The 20,251-nt window shown below is 45.9% G+C and overlaps 1 protein-coding gene across 2 annotated transcripts in view; it reads right to left on the bottom strand.

Annotated features, from left to right (window-relative positions):
* Positions 1–17,240, bottom strand: part of THEM4 (thioesterase superfamily member 4) — a 53,227-nt gene extending 35,987 nt beyond the window's left edge. Inside the window, exons 1-2 of one of the 2 annotated variants that reach the window (XM_059376178.1) lie at positions 17,061–17,240; positions 9,893–10,076 (exon numbers count right to left, since the gene is read on the bottom strand). In XM_059376178.1, the coding sequence (XP_059232161.1) occupies positions 9,893–10,076; positions 17,061–17,156 (280 nt within the window). In that variant the 5' untranslated portion in view covers positions 17,157–17,240. The remainder of the gene's footprint in view (positions 1–9,892; positions 10,077–17,060) is intronic. The other variant, XM_059376177.1, reaches the window with a different exon arrangement.
* Between the last annotated feature and the right edge of the window lie 3,011 nt (positions 17,241–20,251).

The following is a 20,251-nucleotide window of genomic DNA, read 5'->3' on the forward strand; positions in this document are numbered from 1 at the left end:
GAATGTCACATATGTCTCACCAAGGAGTGGGGTTGGGGGTGGGGGAGGTTGCAAGGTGTCAGCCTTTTGGTGTGTCCTCAGCCAGGCTTCAGTTCCCTCATCACCAGGATCAAGCAAAACAAGAATCAATTACAAGGGACTAAATGAATTGATGAAGATAGACAGAACTGAAACATTTATCGTCCTCCTTACCTGATCTCATTAGAATTTGGAAATGCTTAAGTATTCTTATTTTTATGGTATTATGTATTTATTTGCAGATAATCTGTTCCTTATAACAGACACAGACATGACCAAACAGCCTCAAGAACTAAGGCTGACTTTATAGAGCCAATAAAAGCCCTTCAGAACACTGCCTGGTATCTTGCTTACTGGGTTTCCGACATCACAATGAATAAAGATTGCCCCCTCCTGGAAGCCTGAGAAGTTCAGAATACTTTGGGGGCTCTGAGAAGAGAGGAATCCATTCAAATTCATATGTATTGCAGGCAAGGGCAGTGAGTCCTTGGCTTGGCTTCTGGCCTTGAGTGGCTTTTCCAAGTACAATCTGAGGAGGCACCTGGGTGGCTCAGTTATTAGTTAAGCCACTGCCTTGGGCTCGGGTCATGTATGATCCCAGAGTCCCCAGATGGAGACCCTATCAGGCTCCCCGATCCTCGAGAAGTCTGCTTCTCCCTCTGACCTTCTCCCCTCTCATGACCTCTCTCAAATAAGTAAGTAAAATCTTATATATATATTAAAAAAGTACAATCTAAGGGATGCCTGGGTGGCTTAGTTCATTAAGCATCTGCCTTTGGCTCAGGTCATGATCTTGGGACCCTGGGATTAAGTCCCACAAGGGAGCCTGCTTTCCCCTCTGCCTGCTGCTCCCCCTGCTTGTGTGTGCTCTGGCTCGCTCTCTGGCAAATAAAATAGTAATAAAATAGACGTCGAATCAGAGATTCCGTAGAAAAGCAAAGGAGCGCCTAAGTGGCTCAGCTGGTTAAGCATCTGGTCCATGTCATGATCCCGTCATGATCCCAGGGTCCTGGAATTGAGCCCGCATCAAGCTCCTTCCTCAGGAGGAAGCCTGCTTCTCTCTCTCCCTCTGCTGCTTCCCCTGCTTGTGCTCACTCACACTCTCTCTCACGGAAATAAATCAAATCTTAAAAAAAAAAAAGGCAAATCCAAAAAACCCAGGTGGCCAATAACTATTCTTGTGGTAGTGAGATGCTTAGGGAATAAAATTATGACCATTATACACCTAACCGCTATTTCTGCTTCTGTACCTTTGCTTGCTAACCCATGAGGAGATGGAAAAATACCAGCCGACTTTCTATGGACACTCTGTAACCACACATCCCCCGCCCAGAACTGAACCTGGCAGAGTGGCCGCTCCCGGACCCCCCCACCGCGCTCTGGGTCGAGAAGTAACAGCCATCTGGCGCCAGAGAAACCCGCACCCAGAATTGGACATGACAGAATGACTGCTCCCGGACCCCCCACTCAGCTCTGGGTGCAAGAGTTAATAACAATCTGGCGCCCCGCGTCTTGACAGGGAGACCCTGGCCAATCCTGAGGTGACACATACCCTAGCGGTGCCAACCAAGCAGTTTGAAGAACGACAGCCCTTTGACCTAACCAATAATCTGTTCCCAGCCTTTTCCCGCTCTGTAGCGCGCCAGTCATGGAGTTGCTTTTTGATTTTCCCGTGGTATGTGGCGATCTGTTACAAGAAACTATGATGTATGCTAAGTCCCTGCCTCCCCAAAAATAGTGTATATAAAAGGTGTTGTGACCCCGAGCTTGGGACCTCTTAGCGTCACCAGCAAGGAGTGCGCGGAGGTCTGGTTTCGAATTTGTAATAAATGACCCTTGCTGTTTGGCTTTGACTCTGGACTCTGGTGGTCGTCTTTGGGGGATCTTGGAATTTGGGCATATTCAGTAGCTATGTAAATAATCAGGCCATGTTTAATGAGACCAGATTTATTTTGCAAACAAGTTAAGTTAGTCTTATTGCGAGCATCTCTGATACAAATGGGATGACTGCAGAAGAGAAAAGTATGTTTCAATAGCACACCTCTGTGGATATCAGATGCCAGTGCTGTCACTGTCTTTGAAGTTGTTATCTGCAAAGTGACCTGGATCCTAAATTCTTCTGGTTTTCTCAAATATTTATCTGATTAAGACTCTCCAAACAAACATTTCCAATTTTCTTCCAGCCTTCTTTCTGACTTGGAATCACTAAGAACAAAACTGCTTTTCTTGAGGTCCTGCAAACTGAAACTGGACAACCAGACAGAAATTTCCTAGAATCAATCAATCCAGCCATGCGTGGATGACGTTCTTGCTTGTTGCAGCTGGGCTATTCAGAGGGTTCACACCTGATGACATCACCAGAGATTGTCAAACTGCACACAAGGAAAATGAATGAGACTGCTCAAAGCGGGCTTTCAACTACCTCCATTTTGACCTTAAGTTTTCTTTCCAGCTCATCTCTTAAGGCAGGCAAAAAGCCCTCCAAGCAAAGTATCCTGTCTAGGGAACCAAAACTGCCCCTTAAGCAATAAGGACTGCATAGACCAGCAATAAGGTCTTGCCTAGGCCAGGAACCCACCTGTGATTGATGCTAGGCTAATCATCAACCTGACCTTTATATAATTGAAGGAAGGAGGGAATGGAAGCTCAGGAGGGAAGTTGACCCAAGTAAAACCATTTTGGTTTTTAGGTTGTAAGTCAGCAGGTCATAGACCCAAAAGACCCCACTCCCTCCGGCTATAAAAGAAATGTCAGTTGGACATTTTTGAAACTGTTCCCTCAGAGTGTTGTGCTGACAATACTCACCCCATCTTTGGACGTCCATCTTGTTCACATTTGCTCAGAAACCTCACTTGTTCTGGGCCACTAGGAGATTAATGTATATACCTTAGAAATGCCTGGTAAGGCCACAACTGGTGGGGGAAGAGGGAGGTTTATTTTGGCCTCCCATGAATCAGAGATGACGCACAGGGGGTACCCCAAGATCTAATTGGGCATGAAAGCCTTTGGAGGTGTGTGTAAACCTTTTGATCTCAGTACAATGCCCTTCTGTGTCCTCCCCACTCTACATAACCTGTGGACTAAGGTCTGGATTTCGTGAATAACTAACTATGCAGCTGCTGTGGACTGTTTTCCACCAGAATCCCTGTCAGTAAGTTACCCTCAATAAAACTCTATGTAAACTATCAAGTGGCCTGCTTTGTCTTCTGGTCTCAAAGTGCCGTCTTAGCTTGGGAATAGTTTACTGATCATCCTCTACCTTCTAACATACTCCCTGCAGGTAATGCTAAAACTCTATGTAGGACAGTAGAAAAACCAACCACCAAAATATAGGAGATACACCCAAAGTTAAAGAGTAAGCTCCTCCCTAGATGGTTAGCTAACAAAAAAAAAAAAGACAAACAAACAAACAAAAACCCTATCAAACCCTTTACCAGAAGCAAAGGGGCAGAACTCTTCTTCACCCAGGAGGAGAGACCATTACTTTGTGAAGTAGCTCCTGATGTGGGAAACAAAGGCAAAAGAAAACATTAAAATTTCCTACTGCCTGTAAGTCCTTGAAACAGACAGAGTGACATTTCCTCTAAGAACTCAGCTGCCTTTATGTTAATACTTTGCTAAGGGCAATCTTAGCCCACCCCCAAGATCCTGTAAGTCTACTTTAACACATAAAAATTCCCTTAGAAGGGGCGCCTGGGTGGCTCAGTGGGTTAAAGCCTCTGCCTTCGGCTCAGGTCGTGGTCCTGGGGTCCTGGGATCGAGCACCCCCATGGGGCTCTCTGCTCGGCAGTGAGCCTGCTTCCCTTCCCCTCTCTCTGCCTACTTGTGATCTCAAATAAGTAAATTCTTAAAAAAAATTCCCTTGGAAACTTTCATTATCTCTACTCCCCACCCCAAGATACATGTTAGCAATCATCCTCTAAGTGATGAGGGAGCAGGAGGCTGGCTGAGGACAAAGAAAAAGCTGGCACCCTGCACCCCCTCTCCACCCGCTCCCCTCGGTAATGTGTGTGACATTCCTCAGGCACCCCTGACTGCCATAAGCGAGAAACAAAGAGTTAACTTGCAGAAATCACAATCCTGTAAGACAGGAGTCTTCCTGGGTTTACAAATGTCGTATAGAGATCTACAAAGAAGTTACCTTATCAACAGTACAATTTCCAGAGGCAAGTAACTCAGTTCCTCAGCCCTAAATAAAGTTAAATTTCTTCTATACCCAAATCTCACTAACAAAGATGCTTGATAACAGAAAAGTGAATGGCTTGCCAAAAGAAAACATTGATCAAGCCGCAAGGCCTCCATATCCTGGCACCTCATAGGTCCTCTTTAGCATATGAAAGCTCCATTGAAACCTCCCTTTCCCCAACCGCAAGGTACTTAACCTGCCATCTCTCAGAACCCAGGGCAGCAGCTCCTTCTGCCCACGGGTCCTGTCCCCGTGCTTTAATAAACCACCATTTTGCACCAAAGATGTCTCAAGAATTCCTTCTTGGTCATCGGCTCTGGACCTCAGCCCACTGAACCTCACCTATTTCTAGAACTTTATCCATAAGCACACTGCCCACTGATCTACATCTGAAGGGTCTCATGATTCAGAGGTTTTGACAGTAATAAATGACCTCTTCCCAACAACAGTCAGCCCCCTCAAGGTCCTAGACTTTGCTTCCAAAATTCCTTACAACTTATGGTATATCCCTAACCCCTCCCAACTTGAAGGCATATTATCAGTGACCCATCACAATCCCAGTGCAGCTCTTTCTACCTATGGGTCCTGTCCCCGTGCTTTAATAAAACCACCTTTCTGCACCAAAGACATCAAGAATTCTTTCTGGGGGCGCCTGGGTGGCTCAGTGGGTTAAGCCGCTGCCTTCGGCTCAGGTCATGATCTCGGGGTCCCGGGATCCATCTCAGTCATTTCATCTGAAGTCTGAGCTTCTCAGACTCACTTTCTCCTTTCTTCCTTTACTATTATTTCAGGGGCTTTTCAACAACTATGGTCGTATTGGAACACTTTCAGGTCATTGCTCTGGCTGCAATCCTCTATCCTGGGGCTGCTCTATGGGGAGGAGAAAGCCTGCCTTTTGGCTGGTAGGACCCTGGACAGAATGGTAGACCCAGAAACTTGAAGCCTTCCCTTTATTCCTGTCTTTATACAAAGTTGTCTTTTGGGGGCACAGGACAACCACCTAAGTTGCTAGCATAGCTGCCAATCTTTAGACTCCCGTGTGAGGATTCTTCTCATTGGTTTAACGTGATGTTCTCCACATCTCTAGTCTAGTGATCTCTGGAACTGGCTGAAACCAGTACCCATTAACAAATTAAGTTCAACTGGGACCGTTTCCTAGAGAAGTTGGCTGTAAACACTACACGCGTGGAATGTCACTTAGACCATGATAAATTTCTATTTCTACTGTCTTCTGTCAGTGTCCTCCACTTACAACTTTAATAGAACTGGACAATTTCGCCTTGTAAAAACTTTTCTAATGTTTTTCCATGGGTTAAAAATAGTGGGTTGGGGTGCCTGGGTGGTGTAAGGACCTACTTATATTTAGCCAGAGGCTTCCATTAAGGTTAAATAATACTCTTGTGTAACCCTTAAACTGTCCCTGCTTCCCTTCCCCCCAGGGGACTGACTTATTAAAAACAAGTCCCAGAAACCAGCCCCAGGTAACAAAGCCCAGGAGCAAGGGTGAGTCAGTCCAGGTGGAGACATTGATCAGTGGGGGTGCATACTGTCTCCTAGCTACCAAGGAGTATGGGCCCCGCCCTTTGGGCACCTTTTGGATGCCAATTCTAACGAGGGTGATAGGCTAGGTCAAATGTCTACTATAAGGTAAATTGTAATTCAATTGGTCACTTATGTGTGACCTAACATGACTGTGAAGTTTCCTGTGTGTATTACAATCTCATTGGCCACCTGTGCATGGCCAGGCCCAACCACATGGCCTTTGCCCTTAAAAGCCATTCTGTGAAACAGAGAAAGGTCGCTCTCTCTGTAAAAGGCGTGGCCCTGGCCGGTCATTCTGATTCTTGATGCCTGGTGCGAAATAAAGCTTTGCTTGACCTTCGCTTTCTATCAGTCTCGCTCCTTTAATCACTGACCCATTATTGGGGGACCTAACAGGTGGCTCAGTGGGTTAAAGCCTCTGCCTTGGGCTCGAGTCATGACCCCGAGATCCCAGGATCGAACACTACATCAGGCTTTCTGCTTGGCAGGAAGCCTGCCTCCCCTGCCAGCCTGTCTCTCTGCCTACTTGTGATCTCTGTCAAATAAATAAAATCTTAAAAAAAAAAAAAAATGGTGGGTTCTTCAGGGCAAGGAGAGGTTTGGTATCTCAGTCCACAGGTCAGCACCCATTTTACAGTCTAGAATGCTATGGGAAAGCTGGGGAATACCAAGAATCCTTCCTACCAGGACTTTAAGGGCAAGGTGATGATCATAGCAATTTCATTCAAGAGACGTCTGGGGTTGCTTTGACACCAGGAACCTCCGACAAACATGGAACTGTCTATACATGAGCTATTGTGGAAATTTCTCTAAAATTTACCTCATGTTTTCTAGCTTAGGAAAACGGCAAACATTCAAAGACAATGAGAACTGTAATTGTCTATAACAACTGTAATTGTCAGTAACATCTGCAAAGGTGGGTTACTGAAACATAAATTTTTCTCTCTATAAGCACCCTCATTTCCAGAAATAGCCAAATTAAGATTAATCTGTATGTAGAACAAGTCACAATCTTAGCCTTACTTTTTCCTTTTGCCTTTGTTTCCCACATCAGCATCACTTAGGCCAAGTCACCAAACTAACATTTGCTTATTTATTTTTTAAGACTTTTATTTATTTGACAGAGAGCAAGTGCACACAAGCAGGGAGGAACAGGAGAGGGAGAGTGAGCAGCAGGCTCCCTGTTGAGTAGGGAGGCTGATGCAGGGCCTGATCCCAGAATCCAGGGATCATAACCTGACTGGAAGGCAGACGCTTAACCAGCTGAGTCACCCAGACTGTTCTGAAACTGGGGTTTAATATCTAATCTACCTGCAGTGTCAGCCTCCCCCAGAAAGGTTTTAACTGAGTCAGGCATCATCCTGTCATCACCAATGAGGTAATGTTACCTAGGCCCTCTCCACCCCCAAAAGCAAATGAGGTCATCTGCATGATAAGACCCAGTACCCTTTCCTCCAGGTGATAGTAAGCTTGCAGGCAATCCTTTTCTTCTGCTATTAACTCCTTGCCCCACCCTCCTTCTTATAAAAACCTTCTATTCTGTGTAACTCCTGGGAGCCCCTCTCCGCTTACCAAATGGGGTGCTGCCCGATTCATGAATCGTTTAATAAACCCAATTAGATCTTCAAATCTGCTCAGCTGAATTTTGTTTTTTTGGCTGGGCCCTCACTCCCATCTGAGATGCTTTTGAGCCCAGTATCTAAAAATCTTCTTAACTATCCTCTGGACTCAAAAACAGAGTTTATAGTTTGTTCCAACGATTAACCTTTGATTTAGTTTTATTTCCATAAAAAAATGCCTCTTATTAAATAGGTGATTGATTGTACACGTTATGCAGAACGCCCCCTGCAATACCACCTCCTGAAATGAGACACAACTGTTTAACTGAACTAACATATTCTCAGGACTAACAGAGTGGTTCAAAGACATGAAACTTCTTGGGAAGCTTCAAAGAGGGGAATGAAGGATAGCAGAACGCGCCAACCCAAAGTATGGCTCTTTGGCCTCAAGCTTATTCTGAGGAACAGCAGACACAGGGGAACCTCCAAAAACAGAGAAGTTAACCTTTTGAGTGGAAAATTTACATTTCTAAAGGAAATCTCCATTTGTAATGGTGCCCCCCCACCCTGCCCCATGCCCTTTCCAAATAGAAGAGGGCTCTACATTGAAGAGAATCTTATCTATGGAGAAAGCACCAAGTTAATTCTGCCTAACCAACCTTATCCTGTTTACTGTGCTTTTTGCTGGTTACTTCCCACAACTTCTCCCCTTCTCCCATGCCCTGCTTCAGTACTGAGCCGAAGATGGTATTTAAACTGGTGACTAAGGCCACCCGGGGAATTACTCACGTTTCCCTAGGTATCTTCCATGTACACCTGAGGTAAACCTGTTCAACTTCATTAAAAAAAAAAAAAGAAAATTTTTTTTTTTAAATAAAGCAATGGGCCTCCCAATTCCTATACCAGAGATCTGGCACCACATTTTAGGAACTAAAAAGTTCTCTTTGGGAGATGATAAGAACTGAATAGGGACTGCAGTCAATACTGCTGTGATGGCAATGTGCAGTAACAGAGGGCAGCTACCCTTATAGTGATGAGCACTGAGTAACGTACAGAACTGTTGAATCCTATGTAGTATACAAAGAACTACCATAACATTGTTAGGTCAGTTTAAAAAACTCTTTTTTTAAAAATTAAGGTGCATATTTATTTTTTGTATAGCACTCATCACCATTTGATATACTCTGTATTTTCTTTCTTTAATGGTCTGTCTCTCCCTCTATGGTGTTAGCTCAATGAGGGCAGAGATTTTAGGTAAATAATTTTACCTTTTAGGTAGAGCACCTTCAACAGGTCTTCTGGGTTTGTTTTCTCTTTCCTTTCTTCCCACAAATATTTGTAAGGCACTTACTAGGTAGTTGGTACTGTTCTAAGTACTGGAGATCCCAGAGAGAATAAAACCAAAATCTCTGTCCTCAGGGCAACTGGGTGGCACAATAGGTTGTGATCTCAGGGTCCCGAGACCATGACACCGAGCCCCTGTAGAGCTCTGAGACAGCAGAGAGTCCACTTAGGACTCCCTTTCCCGCTGCCCCTCTCCCCACATGTGCACACTCTCTCTCAAATAAATCAATCTTGAAAAAACAAATCCCTGCCCTCCTGGAGCTCACACCCTGGTATGAGACAAAAACAGTCTGTCAAACAGTGGTTAAGTGCTATAGAAAAAATAAATGCACCTGAATAAATGATTATTAAGGGAAAGAAAACAATTTGAAGAAACCACATACTATATGATCCTAATTATATGGCATTCTGGATAAGGCAAAACTATGGACACAGTCAAAGGATCAGTCATTGCCCACAGTTCAGAGGGATGGTGGGGAGGGTGAACAGAGGGGGGTTTTGAGGACAATGGAAACATTCTGTATGGTACTCTGATAGATACCAGGCATCATACATTAGCCAAAACCCATAGAAAGCACAATCCAAAGAGTTAACCCCAATGTAACCTATGGTTAAGGATACTGTTATGGGGCACCTGGGTGGCTCAGTGGGTTAAGCCTCTGCCTTCTGCTCAGGTCATGATCTTAGGGTCCTGGGATCAAGCTCCACATTGTGCTCTCTACTCAGCGGGGAGCCTGCTTCCCCCTCTCTCTTTCTGCCTGCCTCTCTGCCTATTTGTAATCTCTGTCAAATAATCTTAAAAAAAAAAATACTATTAGCAATAGTAGTTCATCAATTATCAATTACACTTTAATGCAAAATGTTAATGATATGGGGAACAAAGGCAGAGGAATGTAGGTAAAATTAAATCTTATAACCAGATTGTTAACATTCCTCTTTATGAAAGTCCATTTGGAACTTCCCCTATCTTTACTTCTCCCAACCAGAAGGTATAAAATCACTTGCTCCTCATTAGCCCGGAGCAGCAAGGAGCAAGAGCCAACAGCAGCCACAGCTCCTTCCACCCACAGGCCTGTCCCAGTGCTTTAATAAAACCACCACTTTGCACCAAAGACACCTCAAGAATTGTTTCCTGGCTGTGGCTCTAGACCCCAACATTTCCACATCAGTAGCCAGTGCCTCAGTATTTCCTGTTTTGTATTTAACATTTAAATATTCTTTATGAGAGAGTGGTTGTTCCTACCAGGAAAAAAGATTTTGACCTCTTCAAGCCTTTTAGAAGATATAAATTTATATGAAGGCAAACGTTTCCAAGAGCCATCTTCACTCTTCTTCATGAACTGGTCAAAAATGAGTCTCATGTCCTTGCTCCAGCTGGGGTTGGGGAGAGAATGGTCCCTGTGAGCAACCTCTGATGAATATGACCTCTAGAAGAAAGAGAAGAGAAAAAGAATGGGAAGGGAACCCTATCTTGTAACATATTTTTCTTTTTTCCTGAGACTATCTTGCTGCTTCTGCCTCTCCTCTTTCCAGAAGGTGGTCATTTCAGAGTAGAAGCAAATTTTAAAAATCAGCCAGACCAACCTCCTTGAAAGGAGAGATTGAGATTTGCTCAGTGTCACCCAACTAGCTTGGAACAGCGCAGCATTTAGCTCAGGTCTGTGGATTCCCTTTCTTTTTTTTTTTTTTAAAGATTTATTTATTTATTTATTTGACAGAGAGAGAGATCACAAGTTAGGCAGAGAGGCAGGCAGAGAGAGAGGAGGAAGCAGGCTCCCCGCTGAGCAGAGAGCCCGATGTGGGACTCGATCCCAGGACCCTGAGATCATGACCTGAGCCGAAGGTAGCAGCTTAACCCACTGAGCCACCCAGGCGCCCCTGGATTCCCTTTCTTTTTAAACAAAACAAAACACCTTAAGCACAAGGTAAACCAGGAACTGGAAGTAAACAGATGAATGTAAAAGAGTTATTAATGGGGTACGCAGGACCCAGAGCACAGGGAGAGGTATTTAGCTCAGATGTTGTTGTGGAGGGCAGGAGGGGGGCAGTGGTGGTGGTTCAGGAAGGAATTTTTTGACCTAAATCTTGATTTTGATGTAGGGAAGATGTTAGGCTTCGAAGTCAATGGTCAAGAAAGAATTCTTGAGCTGTCTCTGGTGCAAAAAGGTGGTTTTATTAAAGCACGAGGACGGGACCCATGGGTAGAAAGAGCTGCACTGGGATTGTGATGGTGACTGATTATAAGCCTTCAAGTTGGGGTTAGGGAGGGGTTAGGGATATACCATAAATTGTAAGGAATTTTGGAAGCAAAGTTTCCAGGACCATGAGGGGGCTGACTGTTGTTGGGAAGGGGTCATTTATTACTGTCAAATAAAACCCGAGTCCTGAGACCCTTCAGGTGTAGATCAGTGGGCAGTAAGCTTAGAGGATGATTGCTAACATGTACCTTAGGGTGGGGAGTAGAGATAATGGAAGTTTCCAAGGGAATTTTTGTGTTTAAGGAGACCTTACAGGATCCTGGGGGTTGGGCTTAGATTAAGATTGCCTTTTGTTCTTAGCAAAGTATTAACATAAAGGCAAATGAGTTCCTAGAAGAAATGTTCACTCCGCCTGTTTGAAGAACTTGTTAATGGGGTATAGTAAGGAAACTTAATAATTTTTCTTCTACCTTTGTTCACCACATCAATTAGACAGCAGAAATTAGCTAGCTAGAAAGGGTACTGTAGGCAAGGGGAAACTATACGCAAAAGCAAGGAGGTATAACACAGTTTTATGGGGCCTCAGAACCACCACACTTACCAAATACTCATGAAGTAGGAACTAATTTATCATCCCCATTTTACGGATGATGAAACTAAGGCCTAAAGAAGTTTGGCTTTGTTTCAGTGCAAGGGGAAGAGCAGATGGCTGCAGAAATACAGACAAGGGCATGGCTGTGAGAAACTTCCATACTATGCTAGTTGGCCTGAACTGGTCTGGAACCATAGTTGTTCCCAGAGGGATTTTCACAGGGAAATAACAAGAACTCATCTGGCCATCATATGAAAGATAATGGGAGGGACCAAGACTGGATCTGGGGACTCCTGTGTCAAGGCTTTGGGAGATAACTTACCCAAGTGAAAAATTATGACTGCATTAAGAAGATAATGAGTAAGGGAAGAGTAAAAAGACAATACGAGCTCCAGGTTTCTGACCTATGCAACACAGTGAGTGACAGAGGCAATTACCAAGAAACAGAACAAAAAGAGGGGGCGGAGGTTGGGCAGACAGGTGCTTGCTGTCAGAGTAACCATGGCTTCCACCCATGCTATTTCTCTGCAGCACTGGGCCACGCTACCACTCCTGTGCAAAGGCAGCAAGTGGAATGGTGCAGAGGTCCCAGGCCCTAGAGGGGGAGAAAAGGTGACTTATTAAGGAGCAGGACAAAGCAAATGGCCATAGGCACTGGAAAGGAAAACTTTTTATTTTGGGGTTTTTTTTTTTTTTTTTGGCTTCAGCAGAAATCTTGGAATGTTTAAGATCACAGAAGCTATCAAGTCTATGGCATTCCACTTCCAGTCACCCTTTTCAGTTTAGATTCAATGTATCTATAACACTTGGACCACACCTGAAACCAAAACAGTAAGGCTGAGCCATGATGGAAGAACAAGCAAACTAGCCTTCCACTGACACTTGATACATGACACCTCCACTGGCTCTTATCTAGCTGGCTCTGAACCTGGCCCTATGGTTGAGAATACAGGCAGCCTGTCTCAAAAACCCTACAGAATTAAAAACTCCTTGGCTGAGGAAAAGGAAGTAACAATTTCATGAGGGTAACATGAGTAGGGTTAAGACAACTCCACCCCTAGCCAGGATCTGTACCTGTTTTTTTCCTATGGCTTTGAATTTGCTCATATCTTTAGAACCTAGTTCAGAAAATCTGGTAAAGAAAAGAGCGAGCAATTTATAGGTGCACGGGTGGCTCGGTCAGTTAAGTGTCTGCCCTTGGCTCCTCATGATCCCAGGATCCCAGGATTGGACCTGAATCAGGCTCCAGGGAGCCTGGTTCTCCCTCTGCCCTTCCCCCCACTCATGCTCATGGACATGCACATTCTCTCTCAAAAATAAAGCAGTTTTAGAGAGCGAACGAGCCCCTGTATGGGAGAGCACAAGCTGTAGGAGAAGCAAGCTGCTCATCAAGCAGAGAGTCCAATGTGGGGGCTTGATCCCAGGACCTAAGGATCATGACCTGAGCCAAAGGCAGCCACCCAGGAGCCCCCAAAATAAAACAATTTTTAAAATCCACCATTATTTCTCCATCTCAAGACAATGATAGATGTTGGGGCATCTGCTTTCGGCTGGGGTCATAGTCCCTGAGTCTTGGGATTGGGCATCCTGCTCTGAAGAAAGCCTACTTCTCCCTCTCCAACATCGCCCCCCCCCTTTTGTTTTGTGTCTCTCACTATCAAAATCTTAAAAAAAAAGACAATAATAAATGTTTATGTCTTTCTACCAACTTTTCTTAAATGTGATCTTTCTTGTATTTATTTATTTATGAGAGAGCAGGGGTGCTTGAAGGTGGGGGAGGAGCAGATAGGGAGGAAAGGAGAAGAATCTCAAGCTGACTATCCACTGAACTGAGCATGGAGTCTCACACAGGGCTCAATCTCAGGATCCTGAGATCCTGACCTGAGCAGAAATTAAGAGTTGGATGTTTAACCAACTGAGTCACGCAGGTGCCCTTCAATGGAACTTTTTTTTTTTTTGAAAGATTTTATTTATTTATTTGACAGAGATTACAAGTAGGCAGAGAGGCAGGCAGAGAGAGAGGGAGAGAGGAGGAAGCAGGCTCCCTACTGAGCAGAGAGCCAGTTGTGAGGCTCAATCTCACCACCCTGGGATCATCACCTGAGCTGAAGGCAGAAGCTTTAACCCACTGAGCCACCCAGGCGCCCCAAATGTAACCTTTCTTGATATACTCATAATTTCAGTAAGAAATTTATTTTTCCTTTCTGCCTCACCACTTAAAATTATGTAGTACCCACTTTTTCACGTCCTTAATCTCAATTATCACCATTTTCAACATCAGAAAAATAGTCCTTTAGACCCATGTACTATAATTTACTTAACCATTTAAGTTAGGCATTTAAAGCATTTCTAATCTTTTGCAGCTTTAAGTAAGAATGGTCACTGGAAATTTTTGAATATAGCTTTTTCTCTGCTTTGGATTATTTCCTTAGAATCCAGTCTCAATCACATGGCTTTTAAAGAACATGAATTCTGGAAATAAACTGATCTAAGCAGTCACAGATAAATATGCACTGAGCAATACATGTCAGCTGAGAGGTAGAAAAGACTGTAGGATCTGGCTCATCTACAGGTCTCAACAGGCGACTCTACCAGAGCTAGGGTGGCTCAGTCCTTAGATATCTGCCTTTTGGCTTAGGTCCTGACCAAGCCCCCACATCCAGTTCCCTGCTGGGTGCAGAGACTGCTTCTCCCTCTCCCACTTACCCTGCCTATCTGTGCTCTCTCACTGTCTGTCAAATAAATAAATAAAATCTTAAACAGGCAACTCTAGGATGGATCAGTTCTACTGTCTTTTTATGTACCAGGATGAGAGATAATTGAAGACTTTTAGGAACTAGAACGACCCCTTGGCTGTGGGCTGCCCTACCGGATTTTAACTTTGAAGGGTGGGATTCAACTACATGCAGTGAACTTTTTAAAATCTGCTAATATGCCTGCTTTGGTGCTGGGAACTGGTGGAGGCAGAGAGGGAAAAGAGGACTTGGGCCCTGCCCTCAAGTGGTGGCAGCTTCAGGTGTGGAAAATACTGTAACAGGAGTACATATAGACCCAGGAGTGACAGGGATGAGGACTGATGGAGTGGTTTCTAAAGTAGAAGTGCACTAAGGACAGAATGGGAGAGCTATACCAAGCAAAGGCACAGAGAGATGACACAACTGTTTGACACCTTGGGGAACTGCCAGGATTTCAGTCCTCAGGATGTAAGGTGCAATGAGAAGAGCAGCCAGATGTGCAGCCAGATGTGGATGGCAAAGCAGAAGGGGAACACTCACCACCGAGCCTCTGTGGCCTTAACACAGGGCTTAGATTTCATCAGCTAGGTCAATGTTTCCAAACCTCAAAATGAAAGCTGATTTTAGGTAGCACAAGGACTACAACAAATGTATTTTTAGAATGCCTATTATCAAAGGACATAAACAACATGTCATATTTGACGATCTCACAAACGTTATTTCTTAGGATGAAGTTCATTAAAGAAACGTAGTCTTTAAAACACCACGAAGGTGGTATTTGAATGATAAAGTACTTTTTTCCACTATGGGGAGCTTTAAGCAAAGCAATAACATGAACTTAGGTTTTAGAAACCACTCTGGTGTAAAAGATGAATTGCTAGGTGAGAAAAATGGCAGGGAAAGCTGTTAAAACTGTTGCAAAGATCTAAATGAGATATGGTTGGAAGCCAAACTAGGTAGAGAGAAATGAAGGGGAAAAAAAGACTAAGAGACTTTTAAGATACTGGGACCAAAGGATGTGGAGAGAGACTGATCATGGGGAAAAAGAAGTAGGAGCGCCTTGGATGATTCCAGAATTGCAGCTTTGCAGATGGGGTGGAAAGAAAGATTTTTGTTAGTCTCTGTGTGTTGTTAGGAGGGGGAAGAGGAGGAGTAATCTGTTAATTTTAGAGGCATGTAAAGTGTAGGACCTCAGATGAACACTGTGATGTTGTGAGAAATAAAAAAAAAAAGTTTCAGTTCAACAGGGTAGGACTCAAGAGATACTTGATGTAAAGGCACAGGCAAATTCCCAGCACAGACTGTGTACGTGAGGGATAAATGTTAGGGATAATCATTACCTTTTGTAGCTCTCTGTAGGGGAAACGTCTTTGGTTATATGTTTTTTAAGGGGGACTTGTTAACTGAAGTTATGACTTCTTTTTAAGATTAAATTACTTAACAGGAAAAAAAAAAAGACTTACAAAGCCTCTAAATACTATTGTTAAATATTCTCAACACAGATTACAAGGCACCAACATGTAATTAAAGTAATAAATTTATCTTTGAGGTAAGCGCAGCACAGGCTATTTTCTTTCCCAGGTGAAAGACGGTATAGGATTAATAACCAGTCTGCACACATTATTCTTTAAAAGAAAAGTGTGACAGCTTGCAGTTCTTGCTCAGTACAGAACTGTTCCATGTTCTCTTAGTACTTCATTGTAACATACAGCCATTCACCCTTTTCTCCCAAACTAGACTGTGAGCTCCTTGAGAGAAACGGTTTTCTTACTGATCTTTGTATCATGAAGACCAATGTCTTACATGTTGTTGGGGTTCGATTAGTAATAATTGAATACTGGGGTGCCTGGGTGGCTCAGTGGGTTGGGCCTCTGCCTTTGGCTCAGGTCATGGTCCTGGTGAAAGACCCCCCCCCCCCCGTCGTTACTGCATCCAGTGGCAGTGTTGGATTCTTGGGTAAGGGGATCCGCGGGTCTTTCACTGGCACCCTGGGATTGAGCCCTGCATCAGGCTCTCTGCTCAGCAGGGAGCCTGCTTCCCCCTCTCCCTCTGCCTGCCTCTCTGCCTACTTGTGATCTCTCCCTGTCTGTCAGATGAATAAATAAAATCTTTAAAAAATAGTAATAATACTTCAGTGAAGCGAAACATAGGGAAGTAAGAACAAGCATTATTTAGTACAGGCAGTGCATTAAGCGTTGCCTCATTTTCCTCTTACAACAGCCTTTGAAGTTGAGAAAGTGGCTTATGGGACAATTATCCGCTGGGCAGAGATGATCAGGATGAACTCTCGAAGGGACACCGCTCTTCTGGCGAGCACAGACTGTAATGGTCAGGAGCAGTACTGCCTAGGTCAGACCCCACCGTCACTACCGGCCCCTGTCTGACCTTGCCCAAACCAGACCGCCTTTTTTTTTTTTTTTTTAAAGATTATTTATTTATTTGACAGAGATCACAAGGAGGCAGGCAGGGGGGTGGGGTGGGGGAAACAGGCTCCCCACTGAGCAAAGACCCTGACGCGGGGCTCCATCCCATGACCCTAAGATCATGATCTGAGCCGAATACAGAGGCTTTAACCCACTGAGCCACCCAGGCGCCCCCACGACCGCTTCTTTACCGGTCTCAGCCGTAGCCATCCTCCCCGACCTGCAGACCGGAGTCCAACATCCCGGAGGCTGCCTCACGCCGGTGTCCCCTTCCTGTCCCTCTCCGCCTTTGGCTCTCAGGGCTGAAAGCGACCCCGCTAACAACAACGTCTGGAACTGACATTAGCTTTTACCCCGCGGTGAGCGGATCAACAGGTCAGCGCGGCCGTCCTCACCCGCTCCCCCCAGACACAGGCTGTCCTGGCGCGGCCGCCCGCTCCCGACGCCCCGCCCCCGGACTCACGAGAGGCCACGAGTCCCTCGCCAGCGGGGACGCGCCTCCCAGCGGGACGCAGAGGACTCCCGGCGTCCGCAGTAGGGAGACGCAGCTCCGCAGCATCGCTCGGAGAGGGCGCAGGGTTCCGACACAAACGGCCTGGCAGTCTCGCGCTCACCGGCTCTGCCCATTCTCCGAGGGAACACGTGACCAAGGGGGCGCGGCTTGAGGCGGGCGGGGCGGTGGCCTTTGGTGTCGTCAAACTTTGGCCCTCGCCAGGTCCGGGCAGACTACTGTTAAACCACCCGGCTGGAGGGCAAGGGGAGCGAGGCCCCGGAAGCGGGGAGGGCAGGAGGATCAGCCCACAGCCCGGCAGCTCCAGTCGGCCTTCGTCCCCAAGCCCGGTCCCACCCCTCCCGCCGGGCGCTGGGATCTCTGGGCGTGTTACGGGGAAGTCCGTCGGGCGGAAGACAGAAGGGCCCTCGGCGGCTGGGAGCGCACACGCGGAACCGTAGCGGTGAGGTCCTTGTAGGCCACAGACGTTCCCTGGGATCAGACTGGTATTGATTTATAGAGAGCCTTCCAACTACTGAGTGCATTTATACGCGTAAAATGCTCCTTTTCAGCCTCTTCCGCTGCCCCGGGTCTCCCGCCCCCTTAAAGCCCCGAGCAGAGCTAAAAGTTCTAAGTCTTGCTTTTTTCAAAAAGAAAGAACTCTTAAGAACTCTTGAAGGACGTGTTCATCTGTAGCCTTGGAGACAGGCCTGAGCTCAAACTCCTCTCCACGCCTGGCCTCTGTTTCTTCATCTGTTTGTGGAGAATACTAAAGGTGCACAAAAGGGTGTTCTCTTAAGTGGGAGTCACGAAGTTAGAAGTCACCTGAAGTTACCAAAAGTCACCTCGTACGTCCCTCAGGAAACTGCCCCAGGGGCCCCTGGGTGACTCAGTCCTTTAAGAGTCTTACTGCCGTGGAGGTCGGGAGGGGCCTGGCATCCAGCCCTGCCCCTGGGGTTCCCTGCTCAAGGTGCCCTCTGGCCTGCTTGTGCTCTCTTGTGCTCACTCGCTCTCTTCCTCAAATAAATAAAATCTTAGATTTAAGAAAAAAAAAAAAAAAAAGAGGGGCGCCTGGGTGGCTCAGTGGGTTAAGCCTCTGCCTTTGGCTCAGGTCTTGATCTCAGGGTCCTGGGATCCAGCCCCACATGGAGCTCTCTGCTCGGCGGGGAGCCTGCTTCCCCTTCTCTCTCTGCCTGCCTCTCCGCCTCCTTGTGTCTCTCTCTCTGTGTCAAATAAATAAAATCTTAAAAAAGGAAAAGAAAAGAAAAGACAAGGAAGGAAAAGGGAAAGGAAAGGAAAGGAGAGGAACTGTCCCAGGCTGGTGATGTGCTGGAGCCGGCTCCTATAAGCTCCTAGCAGCAGACTTAAAAATTCAGAATTTGGGGGTTCCTGGGCGGTTGAGTGGGTTGGTTGTCGGCCTTGGGGGGGGATCCTCCTCCTAGGATCCTCTGATGGAACCCAGCGTGGGGCTCCCTGCTCAGTGGAGAGCCTGCTTCTTCCTCTCCCTCTGCTCCTCTCCCCAGCTTATGCTGTCTCACTTTCTTTCTCTCTCAAATTTTTAAAAATTCAGAATTTGGCTAGCCAATCCTTAAATACTGCTATTATTGAAATTTAAATTTTGTCATGGGGCGGGAGTGGCTCAGTTGCTTAAGCAGCTGCCTTCAGCTCAGGTCAAACTCTCAGGGTTCTGGGATGGAGCCCCAGCTTGGACTCCCTGCTCAGCCAAGAGTCTGTTTCTCCCTCAGCCTTTGCCCCTCCCCCATGCTTGTGCATTCTGTCTCAAATAAATAAAATCTTTTAAAAAACTTATGTCAACTTACAATTGAATAAGTTATATTAAAAATAAAGGTGTTTGGGATGCTTGGGTGGCTCAGGTCATGATCTTAGTGTCCTGGAATGGAGCCATGCATCCAGCTCCTTGCTCAGTGGAGAGCCTGCTTCCCACGCTCTCTCTCTGCCTGCCTCTCTGCCTACTTGTGATCTTTGTCTGTCAAATAAATAAATAAAATCTTTTAAAAAATCACGAAGGTGTTTGATGGTAGAGTCTGTAACTTTCTAATTACTGTTGGGCCCCCCAAAATGGGTACCCCAATAGTGGGTCTGTGATTAAAGGAGCGAGACTGATACAAAGCAAAAGTCAAGCAAAGCTTTATTTCATGCCAAGCATCGGGAATCAAACCAACCGTCAAACACTCCAGTTGGGGCCGCCCTTTACAGAGAGAAAACCCCCTCCCTTCTTTCCAGACTAACTTTTATAGAGCAAAGGCCATGTGGTTGGGCCTGGCCACACACAGGTGGCCAATGAAATTGTAACACATAGAGAAAGCTGCACAGTCATGATGAAGTTCTAGAACCTAGGTGAGGTTCGGTGGGCTGAGGTCTGGAGCCGATGACCAAGAAAGAATTCTTGAGCCATCTTTGGTCCAAAATGATGGTTTATTAAAGCACGGGGACAGGACCCGTGGGCAGGAAGAGCTGCTGCCACGGGTTGTGAGGGATGGCAGGTTATGTACCCTGCTGTTGGGGGAAGGTGAGGGGAAGGGAGGTGTCAGTGGAGTTTTCATATGCTAAAGAGGGCCTACAAGGTGCCAGGATGTCCCAGGCCTACCGGAGGCCTTGCCTTTGCAGCTGGATCAGTGTTGTCTTTAAACCAGCCATGAACATTAAGATAGTTAGGAGACTTTTTGGTGGGTTGTCACAATCCTGCTATCAATCGTCTTTGTTAGTGAGATTTAGAACATTTGTAAGCCAAGGGAGACTCCTGTCTAGCAGGACTGTGAGCTCTGCAAGTTAACTATTTGCTTATTGTTCATGGCAGTCAGGGCTGCCTGAGGGGTGCTACACATAGGACAGAGGGGGAGCGGATGGAGAGGGGGGTGCAAGGCGCCAGCTTTTGCTTTGTCTTCAGCCAGCCCCGTGCTCCCTCATCAGTCATGCTAGGTCACTCATAAGTGACCAATTGAATTACAATTTACCCTATAGTAGACATTTGAACCAGCCTATCACCTTGGTCAGAATTGGCGCCCAAAAGGTGCCCAAAGGGCGGGGCCCATACTCCTTGGTAACTAGGGAGACAGTATGCATCCCCCCCACTGATTGGGTATCTCCATCTGGCCTGACCCACCCTTGTTTTTGGGCTTTGTTACCTGGGGCCGGTTTCCAGG

This window comes from Mustela nigripes, chromosome 14 (genome assembly GCF_022355385.1).
Source record: "Mustela nigripes isolate SB6536 chromosome 14, MUSNIG.SB6536, whole genome shotgun sequence".
Lineage (NCBI taxonomy): Eukaryota > Metazoa > Chordata > Mammalia > Carnivora > Mustelidae > Mustela > Mustela nigripes.